The sequence below is a fragment of the Stegostoma tigrinum genome, chromosome 7 (assembly GCF_030684315.1).
Source record: "Stegostoma tigrinum isolate sSteTig4 chromosome 7, sSteTig4.hap1, whole genome shotgun sequence".
NCBI lineage: Eukaryota > Metazoa > Chordata > Chondrichthyes > Orectolobiformes > Stegostomatidae > Stegostoma > Stegostoma tigrinum.
Window position 1 is genome coordinate 84,513,755 of NC_081360.1, and position 18,262 is coordinate 84,532,016.

At 46.8% G+C, this 18,262-nt stretch overlaps 1 protein-coding gene and 1 long non-coding RNA gene across 9 annotated transcripts in view; one reads left to right on the plus strand and one right to left on the minus strand.

The window, feature by feature from the left end:
• lypd6b (LY6/PLAUR domain containing 6B) overlaps positions 1-18,262 on the plus strand; it is a 192,227-nt gene that overhangs the window by 165,509 nt on the left and 8,456 nt on the right. For all 8 annotated transcript variants that reach the window (XM_048534891.2, XM_059647462.1, XM_048534890.2 and 5 more), the window contains one exon: positions 16,374-16,525. In XM_048534891.2, coding sequence (XP_048390848.2) covers positions 16,411-16,525 — 115 coding nt within the window. In that variant the 5' untranslated portion in view covers positions 16,374-16,410. The remainder of the gene's footprint in view (positions 1-16,373; positions 16,526-18,262) is intronic.
• Positions 1-18,262, minus strand: part of LOC132209827 (uncharacterized) — a 90,479-nt gene that overhangs the window by 23,642 nt on the left and 48,575 nt on the right. The window contains exon 2 of the long non-coding RNA XR_009445963.1: positions 14,687-14,747. This is a non-coding gene — a long non-coding RNA (uncharacterized LOC132209827). The remainder of the gene's footprint in view (positions 1-14,686; positions 14,748-18,262) is intronic.

Sequence of the window (18,262 nt, forward strand, 5' to 3'; positions counted from 1 at the left end):
ATGCTGGTACAGCACAGGTCAAGAAGTCAAATGGGATGCTATCCTTTATTATGAAAGGTATTGAACATAAATGTAATGATGTTGTTGAGGGCATTTGTGAAATCGTATCTCAAATACTGTTTGCATTTTTTGTCTCATTATTTGAGAAATAGACATTTTTATTTGACCTGTTTGGACATATCTTAAACATTTTGTGAGTAGGTAGAACTTGAACCTGTGCCTTTGGGACACTATCACTGTGTCACAACAGCCTTACTTGTAAGATGTAAATAGATTGAAGATACAGTTCAGAGGAGGTTTACTGTATTGATATCTAGAATGAGGTAGTTGTATTCCAAGTGTAGGTTGGACAGGCTGGGCTTGTTTCCACTAGAGTTTATACGAGTGAGGGGTGACTTGATTGAAGTCTATAAGAACCAAAATGGTCTTTGACAATGTTGACATGGAAAGGATGGTTCCTTTCGTGGGTGAGTCCAGAACAGTTTTAAAATCGTGAGTCACCTTCCCATAACAGAAATATCCAGATTTATTTCTTTCTCTGAGAGTTTTTCAACTTTGGAACTTTCCTCCTCGTGGTGATGGCGGAGGAAGTGGGGTTATCGAATATTTTACTGTGCACATGGATTGATTGTTAGGCAAGGGAATCAAAGGTTATGGGGGAGGGGAAGACATAAATATGAAAATTGAATCATAAGAAGATCAGTTATGAAGTTGTTAAATGAGGGAGCAGGCTAAAGGGGCAGAATGGTCTACTTCTGTTTGTATCTTGCATGTTTGTGTGTCCCCTTGATAGCCCAGTTGGTGGCAAAAAGTTGGCTTGCTGAAGGCAACAGGTGTTCCTGCCACAAAAACAGAAGTTGCTGGAAAAGCTCAGCAGGTCCGGCAGCATCTGTGAAGAAAAAATAAGAATTAACATGTCAGGTCACAGATTTTTTCTTCACAGATCTTGTCAGGCCTGCTGAGATTTTCCAACTACTTCTGTTTTTGCTCCTGATTTACAGCATCAACAGTTCTTTCGATATTTATTTCGCTTGCCCTGCCAGCCTGGGGTCGCAGTTTATGATATAAATGGGTGCCTCAGGATGCCTCTTCAGCAAATATGGCCAACTATGTTGGCAGCTTCAGAACTGGCTTTGAGAACTGGAACACCCACCACCAGCAGCAACCTCAACATCTGGTCAGCTGCTGTACTCTCTACACTGCCAGACCGTGAAAAATTCCAGTCCACCTCTGAGAATGAATCCTCTCTGATGAAGGGTCTAGGCCCGAAACGTCAGCTTTTGTGCTCCTGAGATGCTGCTTGGCCTGCTGTGTTCATCCAGCCTCACATTTTATAGTCTTGAACTTAAGCTTGGTTGGCCACTCTTCCAACTGGATCTCATGCCTGAGAAAATGGCTTGAGGGTAGGATGGTGCTGGCAAAAAACTGTCCCAGCTGCTGGGAGGAATAATGTGCCCACTTGGCCTCACATCAGGCAAGAATTCTGCTCAGATTTCCTCTGGACATTCTTGTCATGAATCTGCCTCAGGTAAATCTCAGGCAGTTGTTGTTTCAGTAAATGTATTTAAAACAACACAGACTTGCTCCATTGCAGAACACACCTTCATACTCTTGGCTAACATGTTATATGCTTTGAAGGAAATTCTTTGTTGAATGTCTGTTTATTTAATCTGACACAGACATATTGATATGCCCATCAATGGGCTAGGCAGTTTGGTAACAAATCCTTTCAGGCCGCACACAATTTGAAGAGAAATCTTAAGAATGGAATTGTATTCATACAACCCAGAGAGGTGATTAAATTCTAAGAGTTCTTAAAAAAACCCGACAGCTCAAGAACAGCCAAGATTATAAGCTTATGGCTTGTGAAAACCTACAGTTACATGGGTATTAGTCACGTAGCTGTAATCAATGTTTCATTCAAGGTAGTGTCAAGATAACAAACTGTTGGTACATGAAATCCAAAGGTAGTAGAATGTTAGTGAATTTAGAGCCCATGCGATTAAAGGAATAGTGGCAGAATGGACACAGCTATGGTCAAGGCAAAGGGAATAGTGATAACAAGGTATGCAGCTGGATGAACACAGTAGCCCAGGCAGCATCAGAGGAGCAGGAAAAATGACGTTTTAGGTCTGTACCCTTCTCCAGAAATGAAGGAGGGGAAGGGGGCTCTGAAATAAAGAGAGAGAGAGAGAGGCAATGATGGAAGGTGGATAGAGGAGCAGATAGGTGGAGAGGAGACGAACAGGTCAAGGAGGCGGGGATGATGCTAGTAAATATGGGTGTAGGTAGGATGTTGGGATGGGGGTTGCTCAATGAGGAAGGTGGCGTGGGTAGGTGGGAGGGAGGACGGACAGGTCAAGGAGGAGGGGACGAGATGGGCTGGTCTCGCCCTGCCTCCTTGACCTGTCTGTCTTTCCTCCCACCTGTCTGCTCCTCTCACCTACTGACCAACCCCCATCTCGACTCCCTACCTACGCTCACCTTTACTAGCTTAACATCCCCTCCTCCTTGACCTGTCCGTCTTTTCTCCACCTATCTGCTCCTCTATCCACCTTCCATCATTGTCTCCCTCTCTCTCTGTTTATTTCAGAGCCCCCTTCCCCTCCGTCATTTCTGAAGAAGGGTACAGACCTAAAACGTCAGCTTTCCTGATCCTCTGATACTGCCTGGCCTGCTGTGTTCATCCAGCTCTACACCTTGTTATCCCAGACTGCAGCATTGGCAGTTCCTTCTAACTCAGACTCCAGCATCGGCAGTTCCCACTGTCTCTAAGGGAGTAGTGATGAAAGGTTTTTAGTAGAATGGAAGTGTTTTACAGGGGCTGTCAGCAGGGTCACTCAGCTTTTAGATTTATGTTAATAACCTGGACTTCAATATACAGAGCTTGCAGGCAACGTGAAACTTGAGTATCTTGTAAGTGATGAGGAGGAGACAGACAATCTGGTGGAAATCAGCAGAATGTTATGACCAATTGAAAGGGAGGGCTTCCCTCTTTACACCCCCTCTCAGTTACCAGTAACAAATACCTTTCATCTCTATTCAACAGATGACAATTGCACTTCAATTAAAACGTGGTTCTGGTTAAAAGTAAGAAGCCAATTACGAGGTTTTCTTAAATGTAAGAAAGGAATTTTATCACTTACCTGGGGGAAATAATGCAACGTGGCATCAAATGCACACACAAACCCACAAGTATGAAACTTAAAAAAAGGAATGTGTATCTCACAAAAGTAGGAAGAGTAAAGATTATGCAGTTTAAAAGTCCTTAGAATCCTGGAAGGTTTTAAGTTTTGACTCAAGATGACAGTGATTTGACTGGTGGTTGGAATCTTCATGTGTACTAAAACTACTAAATTTCCTTAAGTTCTTGGTGAAGGGCCATTTCACTGAGATAATGGGAACTGCAGATGCTGGAGATTCCAAGATAATAAAATGTGAGGCTGGATGAACACAGCAGGCCAAGCAGCATCTCAGGAGCACAAAAGCTGACGTTTCGGGCCTAGACCCTTCATCAGAGAGGGGGATGGGGAGAGGGAACTGGAATAAATAGGGAGAGAGGGGGAGGTGGACCGAAGATGGAGAGAAAAGAAGATAGGTGGAGAGAGTGTAGGTGGGGAGGTAGGGAGGGGATAGGTCAGTCCAGGGAAGACGGACAGGTCAAGGAGGTGGGATGAGGTTAGTAGGTAGCTGGGGGTGCGGCTTGGGGTGGGAGGAAGGGATGGGTGAGAGGAAGAACCGGTTAGGGAGGCAGAGACAGGTTGGACTGGTTTTGGGATGCAGTGGGTGGGGGGGAAGAGCTGGGCTGATTGTGTGGTGCAGTGGGGGGAGGGGATGAACTGGGCTGGTTTAGGGATGCAGTGGGGGAAGGGGAGATTTTGAAACTGGTGAAGTCCACATTGAAACCATATGGCTGCAGGGTTCCCAGGCGGAATATGAGTTGCTGTTCCTGCAACCTTCGGGTGGCATCATTGTGGCAGTGCAGGAGGCCCATGATGGACATGTCATCTAGAGAATGGGAGGGGGAGTGGAAATGGTTTGCGACTGGGAGGTGCAGTTGTTTGTTGCGAACTGAGCGGAGGTGTTCTGCAAAGCGGTCCCCAAGCCTCCGCTTGGTTTCCCCAATGTAGAGGAAGCCACACCGGGTACAGTGGATGCAGTATACCACATTGGCAGATGTGCAGGTGAACCTCTGCTTAATGTGGAATGTCATCTTGGGGCCTGGGATGGGGGTGAGGAAGGAGGTGTGGGGACAAGTGTAGCATTTCCTGCGGTTGCAGGGGAAGGTGCCGGGTGTGGTGGGGTTGGAGGGCAGTGTGGAGCGAACAAGGGAGTCACGGAGAGAGTGGTCTCTCCGGAAAGCAGACAGGGGAGGGGATGGAAAAATGTCTTGGGTGGTGGGGTCGGATTGTAAATGGCGGAAGTGTTGGAGGATAATGCGTTATATCCGGAGGTTGGTTGGGTGGTGTGTGAGAACAAGGGGGATCCTCTTGGGGCGGTTGTGGCGGGGGCGGGGTGTGAGGGATGTGTCGCGGGAAATGCGGGAGACGCGGTCAAGGGCGTTCTCGATCACCGTGGGGGGAAAGTTGCGGTCCTTAAAGAACTTGGACATCTGGGATGTGCGGGAGTGGAATGTCTTATCGTGGGAGCAGATGCGGCGGAGGCGGAGGAATTGGGAATAGGGGATGGAATTTTTGCAGGAGGGTGGGTGGGAGGAGGTGTATTCTAGGTAGCTGTGGGAGTCGGTGGGCTTGAAATGGACATCAGTTACAAGCTGGTTGCCTGAGATGGAGACTGAGAGGTCCAGGAAGGTGAGGGATGTGCTGGAGATGGCCCAGGTGAACTGAAGGTTGAGGTGGAAGGTGTTGGTGAAGTGGATGAACTGTTCGAGCTCCTCTGGGGAGCAAGAGGTGGCGCCGATACAGTCATCAATGTACCGGAGGAAGAGGTGTGGTTTGGGGCCTGTGTAGGTGCGGAAGAGGGACTGTTCCACGTAACCTACAAAGAGGCAGGCATAGCTGGGGCCCATGCAGGTGCCCATGGCCACCCCCTTAGTCAGTAGGAAGTGGGAGGAGTCAAAAGAGAAGTTGTTGAGTGTGAGGACGAGTTCAGCTAGGCGGATGAGAGTGTCGGTGGAGGGGGCCTGGTCGGGCCTGCGGGACAGGAAGAAGCGGAGGGCCTTGAGGCCATCTCCATGCGGAATGCAGGTGTACAGGGACTGGATGTCCATGGTGAATATGAGGTGTTGGGGGCCAGGGAATATTAAGTCCTGGAGGAGGTGGAGGGCGTGGGTGGTGTCACGGACGTAGGTGGGGAGTTCCTGGAGCAAAGGGGAGAAAATGGAGTCCAGATAGGTGGAGATGAGTTCGGTGGGGCAGGAGCAGGCTGAGACGATGGGTCGACCAGGGCAGGCAGGTTTGTGGATTTTGGGAAGGAGATAGAAACGGGCCATGCGGGGTTGGGGAACAATGAGGTTGGAGGCTGTGGGTGGGAGGTCCCCTGAGGTGATGAGGTCGTGAATGGTGTTGGAGATGATGGTTTGGTGCTCGAGTGTGGGGCCATTTCACTGATTTGCTTTCTCATTGAGCATTGATTGCAAGATGATGAAGAAAAAGAAGGGGGAGAGAAACTTTCATTCCTTGCTTTTTTAAAAATTAGTTTGTGGGATGTGGGCATCGCTGGCTGGCCAGCATTTATTGCCCGGTCCTTAGTAAGGTGGTGGTGAACTGCTGCCTTGAACCGCTACAGTCCACTTGTTGTGTTGACCCGCAATGTTGATAGGGCGGGAACTCCAGGATTTTGTCCCAGTGACAGTGAAGGAATGACGATATATTTCTAAGTCAGGGTGGTGAATGGCTTAGAGGGGAACTTGAAGGTAGTGGTGTTCCCATGTAACTGCTGCCCTTGTCCTTCTAGATGGAAGTGGTCATGGATTTGGAAGGTGCTGTCTCAGGATCTTTGGTGAATTTCTGCAGTGCATCTTGTAGATAGCATACACTGCTGCTACTGAGCGTCGGTGGCGGAGGGAGTGAATGCTTTTGGATGTGGTGCTGATCGAACGGGCTGCTTTGTTCTGGATGATGTCAAGCTTCTTAGGTGTTATCGGAGCTGAACTCATGCAGGCAAGCTGTTACCGTCTGTATTTCTTTCCTTCTTTTGCTGCTGAAATCAGGTTCATTTGAGTATTGCTGAGTCTAGATCCATTGTAGCTAGAGTCTGGATACTCTACAGATGACCTTCCATTGCCAAAACATGAACTTGTTACACAAGCATGAATTAAATGAGAAGTACAAATTTGAATCGTATTGCCTTATGTAAATGTTAATTTTGGCTTAGATAATTGTTTATCTTAGCTCTGATATAGCCTTAGCTCCACTGCAGAGCTATCTACACTGGAAACGTTAGCTTGCTGTCTCTCAATGAACGCTGCCTGACCAGCCATGACTTCCAGCACTTCTTGTTTTCAGTACAGATTCCAGCATCTGCAGTAACTTGCTCCTAGGTTGCTTATCTTACTCTGGTTTCACAAAGCTTGCCTCAGTCAAGTGATCACAACATTTTTGGTCCCTGTTTCTTCCTTTTTAAAACATAAAATGTCTCTGATATTAAATTTAGAGAATAAAAGTTAAATATTGAGAATCCACATTTTATCTTTGCTTTCTAAACTCACCTTCGCAAGGAGTTTGAACTTAATTCTACCTAGGAACAATGGTGACCCTCAGCCAACAGTAGTGAACAAAGAGCCCAAGTTCCAATTGCAAGTCTTCATCATAAATGGCACATGTCTGTAGACCTTGATCAACTCTGGTTGGGGTGGATTGACCAGTGTTGGTTTTTAAGAAACAGAAACAGCTGCAACAACTTATTTACTTTGCCTATATTCACCAGAATTTCCAATCACATCTAAAAGTTGTAACTTTATAAGCTTTGGAGTAGAAGTCGGCAATTCTGCCCATCAATTATATCATGATTGATTTAATAATCATCAACTGCACTTTGCATTTTTCTCCCAACAACTCATTATTCACCTACTGACTAAAAATCTTAACCTTCTCAGCCTTAAATACACTTGATATCCCAGCCTATATAGCCCAAGGCAGTGAAGAATCCACAGTTACTAGTGGTATACCGCAAAGGTCGGTGTTGGGTCCACTGCTGTTTGTTATTTTTATAAATGACCTGGATGAGGGCGTAGAAGGATGAGTTAGTAAATTTGCAGACGACACTAAGGTCGGTGGAGTTGTAGATAGTGACGAAGGATACTGTAGGTTACAGAGAGACATAGATAAGCTGCAGAGCTGGGCTGAGAGGTGGCAAATGGAGTTTAATGCAGACAAGTGTGAGGTGATGCACTTTGGTAGGAGTAACCGGGAGGCAAAGTACAGGGCTAATGGTAAGATTCTTAGTAGTGTAGATGAGCAGAGAGATCTTGGTGTCCATGTACACAGATCCTTGAAAGTTGCCACCCAGGTTGACAGGGCTGTTAAGAAGGCATACAGTGTTTTAGCTTTTATTAATAGAGGGATCGAGTTCCGGAACCAAGAGATTATGCTGCAGCTGTACAAAACTCTGGTGCAGCCGCACTTGGAGTATTGTGTACAGTTCTGGTCACCGCATTATAAGAAGGATGTGGAAGCTTTGGAAAGGGTGCAGAGGAGATTTACTAGGATTTTGCCTGGTATGGAGGGTAGGTCTTATGAGGAAAGGCTGAGGGACTTGAGGCTGTTTTTGTTAGAGAGAGGAAGGTTGAGAGGTGACTTAATTGAAACCTATAAAATAATCAGAGGGTTAGATAGGGTGGATAGGGAGAGCCTTTTTCCTAGGATGGTGACGGCGAGCACGAGGGGGCATAGCTTTAAATTGAGGGGTGAAGGATATAGGACAGATGTCAGAGGTGGTTTCTTTACTCAGAGAGTAGTAAGGGAATGGAACGCTTTGCCTGCAATGGTAGTAGATTCGCCAACTTTAGGTACATTTAAGTCGCCATTGGACAAGCGTATGGATGTACATGGAATAGCGTAGGTTAGGTAGGCTTGAGATCGGTATGACAGGTCGGCACAACATCGAGGGCCGAAGGGCCTGTAACTGTGCTGTAATGTTCTATGTTCTATGATTCACCACACACTGATGAGAGAAATTCTGCCTGGTCTCTGACCTGACTGAATGATCCCTTAGTCAGGTTATATGTCGACTCACACTGAGGGTAATAGCCTCTCAGCATATTTCCCTGTCATGCCTCCCAAATCATTTGTATTTCAATAAGGTTGTTATTGCTACAAACTGGAGGCTGAGGGGTAACCTTGTACAGGTTTATAAAATCAAGAGGGACATTCATGGGTGAATAGCTGAGGTCTTTTTCCCAGGATGTGAGTCAAAAACTAGAGGGCGTAAGATTAAGGCGAGAGGGAAAGATTTTAAAGGAGTTGAGGTCTAACTTCTTTTATGCAGAGGGTGGTGCATGTTATGCAACAAGCTGCCAGAGGAAGTGGGGGAGGCCTTTACAATGTTTAGAGGGCACCTGGATGGGTACATGAGTAGGAAAAGGTTAGAAGGATACGGGCCAAATGCTGGGAAATGAGACAGGTCAAATTGGGATGTCTGGGCCTTGCAGATGAGTTGGACTGAAGGGCCTGTTACCATGCTATATGACTCAATGACTCTGAGTTCTTGCCTAAACTACTCAAACTCTTCTCGTGAGAGATTCCTTCCATATCCGGAATCAATCTAGTGAATCATTTCTGGACTGCCACCAACTCCAGCATGTCTCTCCTTAGATGAGGGTCTCAAAACTGTTCACAGTTGTGGCCTTGTACAGTATTAACAAGACTTTTTGCTAGCTTTTTGTGATTCCTGGAGGAGGACCCTGAATTTTCTGCACTTTTCTACATTCTTTATCCGTTTAAATAACGTTCAGCTATTCTATTAACCACCGGTGCTGCAAGGTCAGAAGTCACACAATAGCAGGTTATAGTCCAACAGGTTATAGTCCAGCAGTGCTCCTTCATCAGTTGAAGTGGAGGGTGGCACACAGGTGCAGAATTTGTAGGCAGAGAGATCATTGCAAGTGATTTCTAGGTAAATAAATGTGTCGAAGATAGTGCAGTGTGAGAGGAGTGTCAACAGGCAGGTGATCAAAAGTGTCAAACAGTGTGAACAGAGTGTGGAGAGATAGTAGGAACTGCAGATGCTGGAGAATCTGAGACAACAAGGTCTAGAGCTGGAGGAACACAACAGGCCAAGCAGCATCAAAGGAGCACGAAAGCTGAGGTTTGGGGCCTAGACTCTTCTTCAGAAAAATAGAGTGTAAACAGCTGACTAGCAACTGAAGGGATGAGCTGTGAGCTGATTAATTAAGGCAGAAAGATAATTACAAAAAATCAAAAATAAGATGTTGCTAGAGACAAACCAAATGGCTGGAATAACATTATAGATATAAGTGTTGTATGCTGAGAGTCTAATGAGATTAACAAGTAATCCAAAACTGTACCAACTAATTAAGGTAGAGAATCATAAAAACTTATCAAGGTGATGGTGTCAAAACAGAATGGTAAGGAAGATTTTACAAACACAGAACAGTATGATGCACAGTATTCACCCTTTGTATCAACTACAAGCTGCACAGCAATAACTCACCAAGGCTCCTTTGATAGCATATTCTAAGCCCATGGCCACTATTAGCCAGACGGACAAGGGCAGCAAATACATAGGAACTTCACCACCTGGAAGTTCCCCTCCAAGCCACTCACCATCCTGACCTGGAAATATATTATCGTTCCTTTGGTGTCACTGGATCTAAATCCTAGAACTCCTTCCCTAGCAGAACTGTGAATGTGCCTACACCAAATGGGCTGCAGCAGTTCAAAAGGTGGCTCATCATTACTTTTCCAAAAACAATTAAGAATGGGCAATAAATGTTGGCCCAGCCAGTGAAGCACACATCCCATGAACATTTCTTTAAATAAAACACTTGGCGGAAATGGTGGTAGAGGGCAATTTATGGTATGTTTTCCACATGTTCCAAGCTGAGCAAACGAATAGGAGTGTTTTTCATTATGCCTGTTTAAACCCATGTAATTTAATATATAGAAGCTGGACTTGAGAGCAGATCATTGCAGGGATTTGAAACAACTCAGTTTTAATTCTGCACAAGCATTTTCACAGGATATACACAGTGATAAAGTTGCACAGAGCAATGAAGATCTCATAAATGCTCTTCATGCTGCACTGACACACACAGAGATTACTTTGTGCATATAATCTCTGTTGAAACCAATAACTTTGAAAAAGGAATTTAAACTACCAGTGAGTAACTGAAAGGACGATATGACAAGGTGTCATACTTGAAAACTTTTTACTATAAGAACCTGAATACAGTATTGTTTAAACATTATTTTTATATGTAACTTTTACTTTAAAGTACAGAACAGAACTCCACTTCACCAACACCTTCCACCCCAACCTCAAGTTCACCTGGGCCATCTCCAACACATCCCTCACCTTAGTCTCCATCTCAGGTAACCAGCCCACCAACTCCCATAGCTGCCTAGAATACACCTCCACCCACCCACCCTCCTGCAAAAATTCCATCCCCTATTCCCAATTCTTCCGCCTTCGCCGCATCTGCTCCCAGGATGAGGCATTCCACTCCAGCACATCCCAGATGTCCACGTTCTTCCAGGACCGCAACTTTCCCCCCGCAGTGGTCAAGAACACCCTTGATCATGTCTCCCGCAATTCCCGCACACATCCCTCACACCCCGCCCCCGCCACAACCGCCCCAAGAGGATCCCCCTCGTTCTCACATACCACCCCACCAACCTCCAGATACAACGCATCATCCTCCAACATTTCCGCCATCCACAATCCGACCCCACCACCCAAGACATTTTTCCATCCCCACCCTTGTCTGCCTTCCGGAGAGGCCACTCTCTATTGACTCCCTTGTCTGCTCCACACTGCCCTCCAACCCACCACACCCAGCACCTTCCCCTGCAACCGAGCGGAGGCTTGGGGACCGCTTTGCAGAACACCTCCGCTCGGTTCGCAGTAAACAACTGCACCTCCCAGTCGCAAACTATTTTAACTCTCCCTCCCATTCCTCAGACGACATGTCCATCATGGGCCTCCTGCAGTGCCACAATGATGCCACCCGAAGGTTTCAGGAACAGCAACTCATATTCCGCTTGGGAACCCTGTAGCCTAATGGTATCAATGTGGATTTCACCAGCTTCAAAATCTCCCCCTCCCCCACTGCATCCCAAAACCAGCCCAGCTCGCCCCCTCCCCCCACTGCATCCCAAATCCAGCCCAGTTCTTCCCCTCCCCCCACTGCATCCCAAAACCAGCCCAGTTCTCCCCTTCCCCCACCGCATCCCAAAACCAGCCCAGCTTGTCCCCGCCTGCCTAACCTGTTCTTCTTCTCACCTATCCCTTCCTCCCACCTCAAGCCGCACCTCCATCTCCTACCTACTAACCTCATCCAGCCTTCTTGACCTGTCTGTGTTCCCTGGACTGACCTATCCGCTCCCTACCTCCCCACCTATACTCTCCTCTCCACCTATCTTCTTTTCTCTCCATCTTTGGTCCGTCTCCCCCTCTCTCCCTATTTATTTCAGAACCCTCTCCCCATCCCCCTCTCTGATGAAGGGTCTAGGCCCGAAACGTCAGCTTTTGTGCTCCTGAGATGCTGCTTGGCCTGCTGTGTTCATCCAGCTTCACATTTTGTTGTCTTGGATTCTTTACATCATTGCATTGTTTGTTGGCTTCCACCTTTGAAACTATTGCAGTCCATGTGATGGAAGTACAACAACAGTGCTCTTAGGAAGGGAATTTTAAAATTTTAACCCGGTAACAGTGAGGGAATAGGTCTGTCGTATTAAATCAGGCTGAGGTGTGACAGGGAGTGTTCCAATACATGTGCTGCCCTGATCCTCCTAGGTGTGGAGTTTGTGGGTTTGCAACATGCTACCAAAGGAATTCCAATGATTTGATAGCAAAGTGTGGAGCTGGATGAACACAGCAGGCCAAGCAGCATCTCAGGAGCACAAAAGCTGACGTTTCGGGCCTAGACCCTTCATCAGAGACGGGGATGGGGAGAGGGTTCTGGAATAAATAGGGAGAGAGGGGGAGGCGGACCGAAGATGGAGAGAAAAGAAGATAGGTAGAGAGGAGAGTATAGGTGGGGAGGTAGGGAGGCGATAGGTCAGCCCAGGGAAGACGGACAGGTCAAGGAGGTGGGATGAGGTGGTAGGTAGGAAATGGAGGTGCGGCTTGAGATGGGAGGAAGGGATGGGTGAGAGGAAGAACAGGTTAGGGAAGCAGAGACAGGCTGGGCTGGTTTTGGGATGCAGTGGGGGAAGGGGAGATTTTGAAGCTTGTGAAGTCCACGTTGACACCATTGGGCTGTCGGGTTCCCAAGCGGAATATGAGTTACTGTTCCTGCAACCTTCGGGTGGCATCATTGTGGCACTGGAGGAGGCCCATGATGGACATGTCGTCTGAGGAATGGGAGGGGGAGTTGAAATGGTTCGCGACTGGGAGATGCAGTTGTTTGTTGCGAACTGAGCGGAGGTGTTCTGTAAAGCGGTCCCCAAGCCTCCGCTTGGTTTCCCCAATGTAGAGGAAGCCACACCGGGTGCAATGGATACAATATACCACATTGGCAGATGTGCAGGTAAACATCTGTTTGATATTGAAGGTCATCCTGGGGCCTGGGATAGGGGTGAGGGAGGAGGTGTGGGGGCAAGTGTAGCACTTCCTGTGGTTGCAGGGGAAGGTGCCGGGTGTGGTGGGGTTGGAGGGGAGTGTGGAGCGAACAAGGGAGTCACGGAGAGAGTGGTCTCTCTGGAAAGCAGACAAGGTTGGGGATGGAAAAATATCTTGGGTGGTGGGGTCGGATTGTAGATGGCGGAAGTGTTGGAGGATGATACATTGTATCCGGAGGTTGGTCGGGTCGTATGTGAGAACGAGGGGGATCCTCTTTGGGTCGTTGTGGCGGGGGTGGGGTGTGAGGGATGTGTTGCGGGAAATGTGGGAGACGTGGTCAAGGGCGTTCTTGACCACTGCGAGGGGAAAGTTGCGGTCCTGAAAAAATGTGGACATCTGGGATGTGCTGGAGTGGAATGCCTCATCCTGGGAGCAGATGCGGCGGAGGCAGAGGAATTGGGAAAAGGGGATGGAATTTTTGCAGGAGGGTGGGTGGGAGGAGGTGTATTCTAGGTAGCTGTGGGAGTCTGTGGGCTTGAAATGGACATCAGTTACAAGCTGGTTACCTTAGATGGAGACTGAGAGGTCCAGGAAGGTGAGGGATGTGTTGGAGATGGCCCAGGTAAACTTGAGGTTGGGGTGGAAGGTGTTGGTGAAGTGGATGAACTGTTCGAGCTCCTCTGCGGAGCAAGAGGCAGCGCCGATACAGTCGTCAATGTAACGGAGGAAGAGGTGGGGTTTGGGGCCTGTGTAGGTGCGGAAGAGGGACTGCTCCACATAACCGACAAAGAGGCAGGCATAGCTTGGGCCCATGTGGGTACCCATGGCCACCCCCTTTGTCTGTAGGAATTGGGAGGAATGGAAAGAGAAGTTGTTGAGGGTGAGGACGAGTTTGACGAGGCAGTTGATGGTGTCGGTGGAGGGGGATTGGTCGGGCCTGCGGGACAGGAAGAAGCGGAGGGCCTTGAGGCCATCTGCATGAGGAATACAGCTGTATAGGGACTGGACGTCCATGGTGAAAATGAGGTGTTAGGGGCCGGGAAATTGGAAGTCCTGGAGGAGGTGGAGGGCGTGGGTGGTGTCACGGACGTAGGTGGGGAGTTCCTGGACCAAAGGGGAGAAAATGGAGTCCAGATAGGTGGAGATTAGTTCGGTGGGGCAGGAACAGGCTGAGACAATGGGTCGACCAGGGCAGGCAGGTTTGTGGATTTTGGGAAGGAGATAGAAACGGGCCTTGCGGGTTTGGGGAACAATGAGGTTGGAGGCTGTGGATGGGAGGTCCCCTGAGGTGATGAGGTCATGGATGGTGTTGGAGATGATGGTTTGGTGCTCCGGGGTGGGGTCATGATCAAGGAGGTGGTAGGAGGAGGTGTCGGAGAGTTGGCATTTGGCCTCGGCGATGTAGAGGTCAGTGCGCCATACTACCACTGTGCCACCCTTGTCTGTGGGTTTGATGGTGAGGTTGGGGTGGGAGCGGAGGGCTGCCCGTTCTGCGGAGGAGAGGTTGGAGTGGGTGAGAGGGGTGGAGAGGCTGAGGCGGTTGTTGTCTCGATGGCAGTTGGAGATGAAGAGGTCAAGGGAGGGTAGGAGGCCTGGGCGTGGTGTCCAGGAGGAGGACTTGTGTTGGAGGAGGGTGAAGGGGTCAGTGGAGGGAGGGTTAGGCTCCCGGTTAAGGAAGTAAGCGTGGAGGCGAAGGCGGCGGAAAAACTGCTCGATGTCCAGACGTGACTGGTATTTGTTGATGTGTGGGTGGAGGGGGACAAAGGTGAACCCCTTGCTTAGGACTGAGCTTTCGTCCTCAGTCAGTGGGAGGTCTGCAGGGATGGTGAAGATGCGGCAGGGCTCAGTGTGGCTGTCTACTCTGGGGTTGCTGGCTGTGGAGGTTGTGGGTGGGGTTCTGTTGGCTGTGGGCGGGGTTCCATCGGCGTCGACTGTGGGCGGGGTTCCGTCAGCGTTCCGTCGGGTTCCAATGATTTGATACTTGCCTTTTGTAAATGGTAGGCACAGCATTCCTGCTCTGTGTTTTGCAGGTGATGGATAAGCTGAGGGGAATCAGAGAATTATATAATCAACAAGTTTAAAGCACAACTGTTTACAACACAACATATTCAACATTTGTTCCGAGGACTTTGGACACTCACAGTCTATTAATTGTTACCATGCATGCTGTTGCCATTGTCTCCAAGTGTAAACACCTTGTACTTTCTTGTCAGTAAAACAATCTGCGCTCATTTTTAATCTCTAACAATCAAAATACCCAGGCTTGATATCAGGCAGAATTTTCACCTGCCTGACTTCTTTTTATCGCAAATTAAAGGCACAGTTTCAAAACGTAGCAATCTTCTAAACCAAATGAATGTAACAACATGTGGTAATGAATCACCTGTAATCTCATTGCACAATTTTAATTATAGGCAAGAAAAATTCAGTGAACAAAGATATAATAATGGGTTGCATTAACTAATTTCTAATATAGTGAAAATCTGCCTATTTAAAAACAGAAAAGAAAATATTGCAAACATTCCCAGAAACCATTAATTCTGACTGATCTCAATTTGTGAAACCATTCTATCTTTCGTAATAATGGATAAATAGGGTAGAATTAGCAAACTTGAAGATTGAGAATCAAAGTAAAATACTTGCCTGTAAATACAAAATCAGGTTTTAATTAGGTTCATATTTGGAATACCAGAAGAATCACAGTGCCAATTTTTTGACTTTTGTTGTGCAATATCATGCCTCTACCTCCTCTCCTGATGTGAATTGTCAGCCCTCTAGGTATTAACCTATTGGACACTGAGACCTAGAAACTCGGGGCAGGATTAGGCATTTTGCCTTTCAAATCTGCCCTGCATTCAATCTGATCATGGCTGATCCTCTATCTCAATGGTATATTCCCACTTTCTCCCTATGCCTGTTGATGTGCAACTTTAGATTTTCAGTGATAGTTTGGGTCAGTAAAGATCTAATTGTTCAGTAGTAAAGTGATGGAAGGTATCATGGAAAGTGCTATCAAGCAGCACTTCCTTAGTAACAGCCTGTTCACTGCTGCCCAGTTGACGTTCTACCGGGGCACTCAGCTCCTGACCTCATGCCAGCCTTGGTTCGAACATGGCCAAATGACCTGAATTCAGAGATGGGGTGAGAGTGACTGTCCTTGACATCAAGGCCACATTTAACCAAATGCAGCTTTATGGCCTATAGATATCAAATGGACTAGAACAGTTCAAACAACCAAGTCAGCAGCATTTTCTCAAGGATAAATAGGGTATGGGCAATAAATGCTGGTTCAGCCAGCAATCCCCCCCATCCTATAAATTAATGAAAAAAACATACTTACTTGCTGAAATACAGCAGTTATTACTGTAAATAGGAAGTGTGGCTTTGTTTCCCTCAATGATCCCTAAGTACACTTCGCAATTAATGTGGTGGGCATTGCAAAAGGGGCACTGAGGGAGGGGAGTCATAGGTCTCTCTGCTTTTCCAGGCGATTCAGAAATCACTGTGATCTGAACAAGCTCCGTCCCTCTTCACAACAAGGAAAATAAAAGCAGATTAGAAAACTGAGGTTGTGCAGGAGTAAATAACAGGAGTAAATTCTCAGAAGCGAATTTCTTATTTATAGCACTGACCTCTATTAAGATACAAGTGTTTTCTTTTTCCCGTAGGTGCACCTGCTAATCCTCATTAATATTGCCAGATACTATGCCCATAACTCACCATCTTACAAGAGTCATCCTTGTCCAGCTCCTTACTCTCCTCGTGGACTGTACGTTCGGTAGAAATGTCAACTTTCATAACGTGAGGCCACCAATATCCCGTAAGTAATTTGGACAACCGCACACAGTAATGGTTATTATTGGAATTTGTGATATCATCTTGCTCTGAGTCAGATAAGCTACATCAGGGTGATATGCTGGTGTGGCAACCCCACGCTATATGGGCAAACACTAAACAGGCATTGATTGTGGTTGGATTGTCCAAATTGTGATGGTGCAAGGGTTCTTAAAACTGGAGAGTTGAGGGGAACCCTCCAGCATGGAAGCAGCTGTAGCCTGCCTTTGCAAGCAAGACAGAAAATGGCCTGCATCCTTCTTGAGACATCCTCAGGATTCATTCCCGTGGTAGACAACAATGTCTGTCAGTCCGCCATGATTCCTGCTTTAAAATGGGGAACAAATTCCTGCCGTCGGCTGCATTGCATACTGCAATTGCCAAATCACTTTAGACCACTTTTGGAATACTGCCTTTAATTCTGGTCTCCCTGCTATATTAAAGATGTTGGGAAACTTGAAAGGGTTTAAGAAAGAATTACAAGGATGTTGTCAAGGTTAGAGGGTTTGAGACAAAGAGAGAGTCTGAATAGGCTGGAGATATTTTCCCTGGAGCGTCAGATGCTGAGGACTGACCTTATAGAAGTTCATAAAAGCATGAGGGGCATGGATAGGCTGAATAGCCAAGATCTTTAACCCAGGGTGTGGGAGTCTAAAACGGGGTGCATAGGTTTAAGATGAGAAGGGAAAGATTTAAAAGGGACCTAAGGGACAACATTGTCATGCACACAGTGGTGTGTGTATGGAATGAGCTACCAGTGTAAGTGGTGGAGGCTGATACAATTACAACATTTAAAAGGCATCCACATGAGTGTATAAATAGGAAGAGTTTAGAGGGATATGGGCCAAATGCTGGCAAATTGGACTAGATTCATCTAGGATATTTGTTTGGCATGGGCAAGTTGGATCAAAGGGTCTATTTCCTTGCTGTGCATGTCCATGACTCTTTGACTGTATGACTTAAGAGTTGTTCAGAATCACCTTCCACATTACTATGTGTACCTATGTCAAACTGCCTGAGGCTGATTATCAACATATCCTAGAGGCCTGAATGTTACTGGAGCAGTCATTACAACTTCTAAAGAGCTCACAAAATGACTAGACTTTTTCATTTTTACTGCTGTCAAACTGTAAGGGCTGAATACAGTGAAATTGCCTTTAAAGTCCATTATAGATTATGATTGAAACCAACAAATTCTGGGGTTATTAGCGATTAAAAGAACTATGTTTTGGTAAGAGATTGCAAGATCTTTGCAATCTCAATCCTTGTAAGCAATATAATGACATTGGGTGAGTACTTTCTTGGTAAGTTCCCTGATAAATTGTCACTCTCTACTCATTATTCACACACAATTTCGTTTTCCTTGTTGTTATTTCACAATGGTGAAAATAAAAATGCCACCTGTGCATTAAATCTTTGGGGACAACAAATAGGCTTATGTAAAAGCAAAATATACTGAGGATGCTGAAAATCTGAAATATAAACAGAAAGTGCTGGAGAAAATCAGCAGGTCTGACAGCATCTGCCCAGCTGCTGCATGGCCTTTTCCAGATTTTGATAATTGGTGCTGGTCAAATTTGGACTTGGTCCAAATGAAACTGAAGACTGCCTCCTGCTGGGAATGGGACATTTCCTGGCTCTGTTGTCAGATCAGGTCTTTCTCTAGATTTGCACTGTAACTGCAGTAATGCAAAGGAAGCAACTACACTGGACAGAAGATAGT